The sequence below is a fragment of the Panthera pardus genome, unplaced genomic scaffold, assembly GCF_024362965.1.
Source record: "Panthera pardus isolate Hobbes unplaced genomic scaffold, ASM2436296v1 HiC_scaffold_12, whole genome shotgun sequence".
NCBI lineage: Eukaryota > Metazoa > Chordata > Mammalia > Carnivora > Felidae > Panthera > Panthera pardus.
In genome coordinates, this window is record NW_026526677.1 from 51,287,568 (window position 1) to 51,298,146 (window position 10,579).

The 10,579-nt window shown below is 41.1% G+C and overlaps 1 protein-coding gene across 1 annotated transcript in view; it reads right to left on the minus strand.

The window, feature by feature from the left end:
- NLRP14 (NLR family pyrin domain containing 14) overlaps positions 1 to 528 on the minus strand; it is a 38,636-nt gene extending 38,108 nt beyond the window's left edge. Inside the window, exon 1 of the mRNA XM_019456168.2 lies at positions 218 to 528. Coding sequence (XP_019311713.2) covers positions 218 to 509 — 292 coding nt within the window. The 5' untranslated portion in view covers positions 510 to 528. The remainder of the gene's footprint in view (positions 1 to 217) is intronic.
- Between the last annotated feature and the right edge of the window lie 10,051 nt (positions 529 to 10,579).

A 10,579-nucleotide genomic window follows, 5' to 3' on the forward strand; every position in this document is an offset into this window, starting at 1 on the left:
GTTCCTTTAATCATCATAATTGGTACAAGATGGATGAATTACCCCCAATTAAGGAGCCAGGCTGAGTAACAATACTCAAAATGCTCCTGCCTCTTCAGTGTTTCTCAAATGAGCCAACAATGGTTCAATCCCCAAGTCCCTTTCATAGAATCATCCCAATGGGCCTCAGGAAGCACATCCTTCTCCCACCCCCAGATAGGTCCCCAGCATCACTCACAGTTGATCTCTGCTCTTGCTCTCTCATACAGATCCTTCAGGTTCATCTTGCCCAAGATTTTGAGAGCCACATCCCAGGCTTGTTCCCCCGGATAATATTTGTTCATCAAATTAGCCAAGTCCTCTCGCTTGGCCTTCTTCACCTCAGCCCAGGGTATCTGGCAGCACCCGGATTCCATGGTCTCATTCTTTAGAAGTAACTTGAATTTATTCAATTCCTCTTTGTTTAGCTCCTCCAAATACAAGAGCAGCCCAAAATCAGGAAAGAAGGAAGACGATGACCCATCTGTCATCTTGTCCACAGATCAATACTCAGGCTTCAGTGGGGGAAACAAAAGAATGTGAATAAACAGGACTGATGGAAAAGATTAGAAAAACAAAATGCCTATAAAAATACAAATTCAACAAATATGTTGAAGCCCGGTGTATTAGGCTCAGTACTGACATAGTGCCTCTTGGAACACATTTGCTGTCATAAAAACATGCCTTTAACACAGACAACTGTATGTTTCTTCCACCTTCCCAGAGTTACTCCCAGTCCCACCACCTATGAGCTGTTAAGAAATAGGGGCACCTGGGTGGCTCAGTCAGTTAAGCGTCTGATTTCAGCTCAGGTCATGATCTCTCACTCAGTTCATGAGTTGGAGCCCCATGTCGGGCTCTGTGCTGACAGCTCAGAGCCTGGAGCCTGCTTCCGATTCTGTGTCTCCCTCCCCCTCTGCCCCTCCCCTGCTTATGTGCTCTGTCTCTCAAAAATGAATAAATGTTAAAAAAATAAATAAAGGCAATTCATCTCTCTGAGCCTCAGTTTACTCTCCTGCAAAGTGAGAAGATCAGAATCACCCTCAGAGAAGCATGGTATGGATTAAATGAGGTAGAGTTCATATATCACCTGGCACAGAACAGGCTCCTACTAAGTACTGGCAACTCTCCTCATCCCTTCTCTCCCCCACCAACACCCGACATAGATCTCAGCCCCTGAAACACTGTTATTGCACCCCAGCAATGCATCATTATTCCTGAAGCTCATACAGTTGAGATATGCCACCACCTCCCTCTTCTGGTCATGTTATCTCTGGTCACACATCCATACACAGCCAATGAGGGTCTGTTCCCACCCACTTCCCAACACCACACATACTCTGGGTGTGTTCCAAGTTAAAGCCCACCCAAAACAGTGCTCTCTCATTTCCCATACCTCAACTCCCATGACCATATTCCACTCTGGCATTTATCAGCAAAGACTACTCACACTTAAACCGCAGGCTCCTATAACCCAGTCTCTCTCCTAATACCTTCCAGGTAACTGAGCAATTTCATGCTTTCACTCCCACTAGGACAGCTCTTCAAAAACTATCAAATCCTCCTCTTCTGAGCCCGGTTTTCCTCTTATTTATCAGCCACTTAAGAGCCTTATTCAGTTTTTTATTCAGCACAGGCACCTGCAGGTAATCGCTTAACCCAGGTCTCCAAGTGCCTTATCTCCTTTTCAGCAGTTGGCTAGAGAGTCAGAACTAGTAAGTGGTACAGACAGAATTGCCTAGAAATTCAGAAAACCTAGATCTTTCCCGTCTTCCATAATACCTACCCCTATTCTTGCTAATGGGCCTGGAAAAGAAGGATAGGGGAAAATGGAGAAGGGGATTTTACTTCTTAAGCAAAAATTGAATTACCTCAAAATTACATAGTAAATCAGGACTTTATCCTACAGTAATGAGGGAGCCATCAGTTGTTTTAGGATCTTGCCTTTTGTGTGTGTGTGTGTGTGTGTGTGTGTGTGTCTGCACTGCAGAGAATATTCTAGTTTACAGATTAGGATGGTACCAAAACAGTTTCCAACAATTTTTTTTAAAGAAGCAAAAAGCAAAAAAAAAAAAAAAAAAAAAGGAGTAAATCTGAGGAAACTTCAAAGGATAAATGAGATTTCTCCAAGACAGAAAAGCTATGGTAGGGGAGGGGAAATGAGGCACAGAACACACCCTAGGGTCCTGCCTAGAAATTTCCAGATTTCACTGTGCCTGGGCCAATATTTTTCTTTTTGTAACAAAGGGGCTCTTTCTCCTTTTGTAAAGCTCTTGGCTCCACTGGTGATCTGAACCTCATCAGCTTCTAATTGTTAAAGGACTTAATTCATTAGTGATCTCCTGTCTTAACGTCTCCCTGACCTCTCAGCTCTTCTCACTAACATTTAAACATGCCCAAGTCTAGCCTTACACAAATGTTCCCTTTACTCCACATCCCCTTCATCTTCATGCTCAAGCTTCTTCAGAGTCTTCTATACTTTACCTATCATTCCTCCTCCATCCACTGTGATCTCACTTTTGCCACCAGAATTCCACTGAGATAACTCCTACCAATTACCATCTTGCTACAAAACCCAACAGGTATTTTTGGATTCAACTTTCATATCTAGAAGAAAAATGACAGTACCTACCTCTGCAAAGATTAGAAGTTACTGCGTGCACCTAACTTACAGGGTGCCATACATATAATAAGAACCTTCTTGGTATTCTCTTTCCCCTTAACTTTCACAATCTGATACTTTTTTTTCCTCTTGCCTTTCCAGGTGTCTCTGTGAGCCAAGATCTAGATGGTTCTGAATCTTATTGGATTTATACTCCTACAAGATATGTGCAATTCTGACAGAAAGTACCATACACTTTGGCCTCCTTCCCAAAGGTTTTATGCTGTTCTTGAAGGAATTGTTCTTTTTCCTTGTTTTGTGGTCTTCCTTTGTTTGGAAAACAGATGCTGTCTGGTGTTGCTCCTCTTGTGTGAAGGCATTCATAAATTCCAACATGTTCTGAACTAAAATGGGAATCCATGGTCTAAGAGGATTTCAATTTGCAAATTTATTGATATAAATTTTTGCTCTTTATAATTAAAGCCTGTTCAAAATATTCATTCCTCACATGTTAACAATGACATTTATTGAGGATCTATTGTGTATAGGTTATGAAAATGTTCTTTAGTCTTAAAAATAGTCCTGAAGGTTTGGTTTTTATCCACATTTTATAGAATCAAGGATTCAGAAATTAAGAAACTTTCCCAGGTTAAAGAGTTGACAAGTAGCCAATCAAACTACAAAGGTCATTCTCCTTCTACTAGGTACCCCTTCCTTTTAATTTCACTCTTTTTCTAGGCATGGGGGATTCAGGGTTAAATGCAATCTGTGTGGCCATATTCTGTGATACTGGATCCTGTGCTGAACACTGGGCTACAGGAAGAGGAACCTCTAAATATGCAATGGCAATCTTCTGAGCTCTAATAGGACTCTAGAACACAAAGGAAGGAGGGATTCTTTTCTAGAAAGGGTAGAGATGAGAAGGTCTGGGGGAAGTGACACTTCATCTAGAAAATAGGATATTCCCACCCTTTTCATATACTCTGGCCTGATTTTCTTTCTTGGTTGCCCTTATGGAATCGCCATAAGGAATGGAGTTTCTCAATCTCACCACTACTAACATTGTTGGCTAGAAAATTCTTCATTGAGTGACACTTAGGTGCACTATATAATGTTTAGCAGCACTGCAGGACTCTAGATGTTATTAGAACCTTCAATCTCCCATAGTTGTGACAAAGTGTCTTCAGACATTGCCAAAGGTCCTCAGGGCAGCAAACTGCCCCCAGCTGAAACCATTTCCAAAGCCTTACCCTCTACTGCTGAGTATGTAACTCAATCAGTCCTTCTCTAGGATGCTACCATAATAAACAAATCAGAAGCAGAGTAGATAACTCAGGAAAAGACAATCTCAAAAGATTTTAATGTACAATAGAAGGAATACTATAATTGAAAAGGGAAGCATTCCAGTGCAGATTAGGACAACTGGTAAACCATTCAGAAACGATTAATTAGCATCCTCACAGAACTAATCTAGAGTAAATCAGTAAGCCATTAATACTTCAGACCAGAGGAGGAAAAATAGAGAATATTCATTATAGCTTAGGAGAAGGGGGACTTACCAGCTTGGGCACAATAAGGGAAATGATTGTGAACCAGCATGAATATTAGGAGATATAGTTAACTATGTTGAAGTTAAAACCTCTTGTCCATAAGAATTCAAATACAAATGGCAAATGAAAAAACAAAAAAGAGAGTGAGAGTGCAAGCAGGAGAGGGGCAGAGAGAGAGGGAGAGAGAGAATCTCAAGCAGGCTTCACGCCAAGTGCAGAGCCAGACACGGGGCTGTCTCATGATTGTGAGATCATGCCCTGAGCCAAAATCCAGTCCCGTGCTTAACCAATTGAACCACCCAGGCACCCCAACAGCAAAAACCTTATAGGAAATTCAGCAAATAGAGTTGGAGTGTAAATCAGTAAAACCACTTCAGAACTGTTGACATGAATTATTAAAATTGTAGCTATGCACCCAGACTCAGATCTTGGTTCTAATACTGTTCTTCAATAAAAGGAATCAGGGCTCCTTGAAGAAACTGCAGGTTCTAGGGTTGGGGCTGGGAATATATAAAAGAAGCCTAGAGCCCATAGTGCCAGAAAGGAAAAAAGGATGGAGTAGATCAAAAGGACACAGAAGCCAACTGGAAAGAGCTCCCACTGGCCAAAATAACATACTATATTATTATAACCCAAAGCAGAAAGCAAATATCCAGGAGTCCATATGGCTATACATGAATGAATGAATGAATGAATGAATGAAGGGAAAGAGACAAATCTCTTAAAGAATTCAAAATTTAATATTTTATGTAGATATTCCCTCCTCCTGGAAGTAGATCTTAACCCCGTTCCCCTCCTACCCAGGAGTGTGGACTATGCTTAGTGATTTGCTAAGTGGGGAAACCTGATAAACACTGTCTCAGCCTGGTGATCAAGGTTAATACAATCAGTCATAGGTCATTGTTAATAATATGTACCACTGATAATGATGTGAAGAAAATGGTACATCACCACTGTCATATTCCTCCCCTAAACCCCAAATCCCAGTCTACACATGAGGCAAACATCGGACAAACCCAAAATGACATGTTACAAAATACCTGATCGGTAGTTCTCAAAACTGTCAAGGTTATCAAAAAAAAAAAAAAAAATGGGCACGAGGGGGGGCGGTGGGGAGACTTAGAAACTGTCACAGACCAAAGGAGACAAGATGACCATATGTAATACAATATCCTGGAAAAGACCCAAGAACAGAAAAAGTACTGTGAAACAGTAGTGAAATCTGAATTCAGTGTGACTTAGTTGATAGTCTTCATTGATTGCCTTAGTGGTTTCAAATACACAATAGTAACACAAGACATTAAAATAGGGGAAATTGGGGGGGGGGGAGTTTCTGTAAATCTAAAACTATTTCTAAATAAAATGGTTTTATTTTTTTAATTGGAGATCTGCATCCCCTATGGCCTATAATTACTGTTCTCAGAATACACCCAACAGAAACATGGGTGCACAAACACTAAGAGATATTTAAGAATAGCCACAGCAGCATTGATTGTAATTCCCAAGTACTAGAAAGATCCAGGAGCCCATCTATAGAACCAATAAATAAACTGTGGTAAATTCATACCATGAAATCCTATACAGCAATGAACACATATGATATGCAGCTCCCTGTCACTAGGATGAAGCTCACAAATATCATCAGTGAATGAAGCCAGTCCCAGAAAGATTAAGTACCATGTAATTCCATTTATAGAAAATCAAAGCTTAAAAAAAAAAAACTGTACTGTTTATGGTTGCACGTATAGGTGTTAAAACCATACTTTTTACATGGGCTGGGGTAAGGAGGTAACTACCTATAAAAGTAGATCTAACACTACCTCTTCAGTTAGGGAGGTGTTGGTGATCAGGGACATGCCCTCGAGATGTTTGGATTCTGGTAAGTTCTTTTCCTTGGCTTCCTATGGGTCTACATGGATGACTCACTAAGCTGCACACATACGTTTAATGCAGTCTCCCATGTGAACTATAGTTCACACTAAAATATGGTTATTTTTAAAAGGTTCAGGGGTTCCTGGGTAGCTCAGGTGGTTAAGCATCTGACTCTTGATTTCCGCTCGGGTCATGATCTCCAGGTTTGTGAGTCTGAGCCCCAGATAGGGCTCCGCACTGACAGCGTGGGATTCTCGCTCTCTGCCCCTACCCTGCTTTCATAGGTACATGTGCACTTTCTCTAAATAAATAAACAAACTTAAAAAAGAAATACTTTACATAAAAAGGTTAATATTACCAGAAAGACATAATACAAATAGGTTATGCACTAAAACATAATACAGATACAAATAGGAAAAGCACTAAAAACAAATTATTGCTAATGGGCTATTCATACAGGGGGGAAAGAGGTAAATAGCTAACAAGTATTTCAGAAAATGTTCAAACTTAAGCAGATATCAAAACTAATACATACCAATGACATTTCACAATTATCAAAATGGCAAAAATATTTAACTTTAAAAAACCAAAACAACATGATGATGAGAATCAACTACAGCTGTATCTGTCAGTATGTTAATAGCTATACCCTTGGAAAGCTGCATGTCCGCAACTAGGAAGAACTTTAAAAACACTGCATGAGTTTTCAATCAGTAACCTCTCTCTGGGAAATTATCCAATGGAAAGAATCCCAATTATAGAAATAAAGTTTTATGCATAAAGGTATTTTTTAAAAAAGTAAATAATTGTCAAATTAAAATTATGATTAATGAAACAAATGCGTTAAAAATATGGCACACACTTGATTTTTCAGTCCTTAAAATGACCTCTTTGTGCAGCAACAAGCAACACGTGCTGGGTTAAAAGCATATGGTAAGGCAATCAGTATTAGATCTAAGTAATTCAAACAAAACCTCTGCATAAAAACAAAGAAAATATGCCAAAATATTAACCATGGTTGCGTTTTGGGTTTAAGACAATTTGTGACAATTTTAATCAGAATACATTCCTTAAATAAACCGAAAGGTAAAAGGAAGGCAACATCAATTTGTCAAATCCCAAAGAGATGAAGAAATGAATGCCCATCGACTGCACTTGAACTTGGCAGGTGGGAGCTCACTGGTAACCACTGTAGAGAGGGCAATTTTAAGTCACTGCTAGGGGACAAGGGTTGGGAGTTATTTAAAATCTCACTACTATGGGTAGATGTGACTGGTACAGGGAGCAAGCATGCACTATTCTTTCTAGAATTTTGCTAGTAAGGAGGAGAGAGAGAAACCGGTAGCGTGGAGCACAGGGTCTGTAAAGTTTTTGGCTGTTTCACCTTCAGTAGGATGAAGGGCTGAGAGTGAGCACAAAGTAGAGGAAAAACGGCAGAGCTCAGGTGGAGAGATTATTTCCAGATTGAAGGCCAAACACCTGCTCCCGGGATGGGATGTGAGAGGAGTGCCTTTATTTACCAGGTATGACGAAAGTGAGCATAATCCTACCACCTGACCTGTTAAGAAACAGGTGCTGCACGCGAGTTAAGGACCACACAAGGTCCCCACCCGAAGCGGACTCCTTACCCACGTACCCACTGGGGTTGGGGTGACCGCGGCCTCGCAAGGGGCAAGTGGTCTCTCTCGGTGGTCCGGCCCGCGTCCATAGGCCCACCGCGTTCTCTACCCGAGGGGTCTGATGGTTCCTCCTTCTGGACCACGGGTCGGGGTCTCCATTCCCTTCCCTGTCTTCCCTAAGAATATGGGCGCTGAAAAGGCCCTCACAAGACCTAACATGCTAGTTTAGAACGGGCAATACACCGTCGGGGAAGAGGAGGGTCATTCCATACCTTGGGTCACAGAGGGGGTCAAGAGCGGGTTAAATCCCAGTGCTGAAAGCCACGAGCCAAAGAGGGAAGGCAAAAAGTGAAAAAAACGCCTCAACAGGTACCAGCTGCTTGATGCGAAATGGGAGCTCACTCGGACTTTTTATGCGCGAGGTCCCTACGCAGCTGCGCGCTGGAGCAAACACGTGGAGGGCTGCGCCAGGCGCGGACACTTCTTCGCCGGGCCGGTGAGCCCCTTTTCCCATTGGCTGGCGGAGGGGGCACTGCGCCCACGCGCCCACGCCCCACAGGAGCCTCAGACTCGCCTGGCAGGCACAGCTCCTCCCAGAGGATAGTGTGCGATTAGGGTCCTCTGAGCGCAGCAGCCGTGCGGGCGCGTGACTCCTTCCCTTTCCGGTTAACCAAGAACACGTGCGCCAGGTGGGTCTGAGAGTTGGACCCTGGCTGCAGACGACCTTTCCCAGACAGGATGACCCCCAATAGGCAGCATCACTTTACTCACCCATCCAGGAAACCATATAATTACTGAGCACCTACTTCGTGCCTCGCAGTTTTCTGGACCTTTTCTAGCTGGGAATAAAACATCCAAAGTTCGCAAGTACATACATCTTAGGAGAAGCTAGGAGTGTTACAGGTTTAGGTTCCAAAACCATTTCCAACATGCTTATAAAACCATTAAATAGAACACATTTATACATGGAAAATAAACTGAGATGGTTAAAATAAGTTTCAGAAGCTGAGGGTCCCAAACTGTGCCTTAGTAAAAGTGAATTCGACTTTTTTCCCCCCATTTTCATTTAATTTACATATACCTGATGTATTTAATTTTACATAAGCACTTAAGTATAATATACATACATTTTAAAGATTTTTTTAAAGTTAATTTATTTATTTTGAGAGGTGGGTGGAGCATGGAGAGAGGGAAAGAAAGAATCCCAAGCAGGCTCTGCACTGTCAGTGCAGAGACCCATTTGGGGCTCGAACTCACAAACCATGAGATCATGACCTGAGGTGAAATCAGGAGTCCCATGCTTAACCGACTGAGCCACACAGGCACCCCAGTGTCATACATTTCAGTGCAACCCTTTTTGTTTCTTTTCCCTTTTGGTTTAGCCTTGTCATGAAAAGCCACCTTTGTGAGGAAGAGCATCACTTGCCTTTATTGCATTATCATTAAAGATAATTCGGCTTTGTTGTTTCTCTATTTTGCTACAGTTTAATTTTGGGGGGCTTCTTTGTCTTAAAGTGCACAATAATAAAATGGAAAATGCAAAACTTCTTAATAACTACTAGCAAAAAAGCATCTTAGAAAAAATGTTAACATGTCTCCTCATGCCCCTGCAGCTGGAAGGAGAGACACTATTCTTAGTAAAACTGCACTAATAAGGTGGGAAAATAATAAAGGCAATTAAAAGCACATGCATCATCTATGGATGAGGACGACAAAGCTCATAATTCATTTTTGTTAATTTTCTATGGACACTAGGGAAAGAAGTTTCTATATGCCTCTTAAATCAAGATTTTTAATTATACTACTCAATTTCTGTAGGACCTTATCTTTTCTCTCCTAGATCTAATTCTGACACAAATGTACTGAATTTTCCCACAGAATTGTATTTATCAAGTCCTCAGAATTTATAAATTTTTGCCTTATGTATTTAGCAGGTTTGATACTATTATGCTTCCTCATAAATTGTGCCTTTTATCAATGTATAAGAACCATCTCTTTGATTCTGAACTTTCAATTAGTTATCTGTAATACTGAAATTTCTGCTTTTTGTTTGCCTGGTAGCTTTTTGACCAACCTCACAGGTGTTTATTGTAAACAGCATATGCCTGGATTTTGTTGCTTGACCCAGTCTGTCTCTCCCTTTATATAAGAAAATTCAGTCCATTCACCTTAAGCACATGGGTTGATAATATATTGCATTATATGTTACTTTAGGTTCATATTTATTTTACATCATGAATTCCTCTGTTTCCTTTCCCATAATTTTTCTGATTTATTTCCATCTTTATTTGCTATTTGTTTAGAGTGCTTTCTTGAACTGTTTCTTCAGATGGAGGGGACCTGAGTGATACAGACTCTGAATCCTTTTGTTTTTTCAATTGTTTAATGTTTATTTATTTTTGAGAGAGAGACACACACACACAGAGTGTGAGCAGGGGAAGGGCGGAGAGAGGGAGATACAGAATCTGAAGCAGGCTCCAGGCTCTGAGCTGTCAGTACAGAGCCCAACGCAGGGCTTGAACCCACGAATTGTGAAATCATGACCTGAGCCAAAGTCAAACCCTTAACCAACTGAGCCACCCAGGGGGCCCTAAAAGTGCATTTTAAAAATGAGACTATAAAGAGTGACATTGCCAGCTAACATTTGATGTTTTTATGTGCCAGGAATGCTGAAAAGCAAATTGCATGGATTATCCCACTATTCCTTAACAATCAGGACTAATACTCTACCACTTGGAAGCAGTGTGGGAGAGCAGCCCACCTCAGTGCTCGCTCTTACTGGTCAATGTCTATGCATTCAGGATGTTAACTAAAATCTTATTAAAGTTTTCATCTTACACAGGAGAAAACTGGGGGTGAAAGATTAAATAACTTGCCCAACATCACTTAATGGGTAAAACCATGGAGTTTAAAGTCAG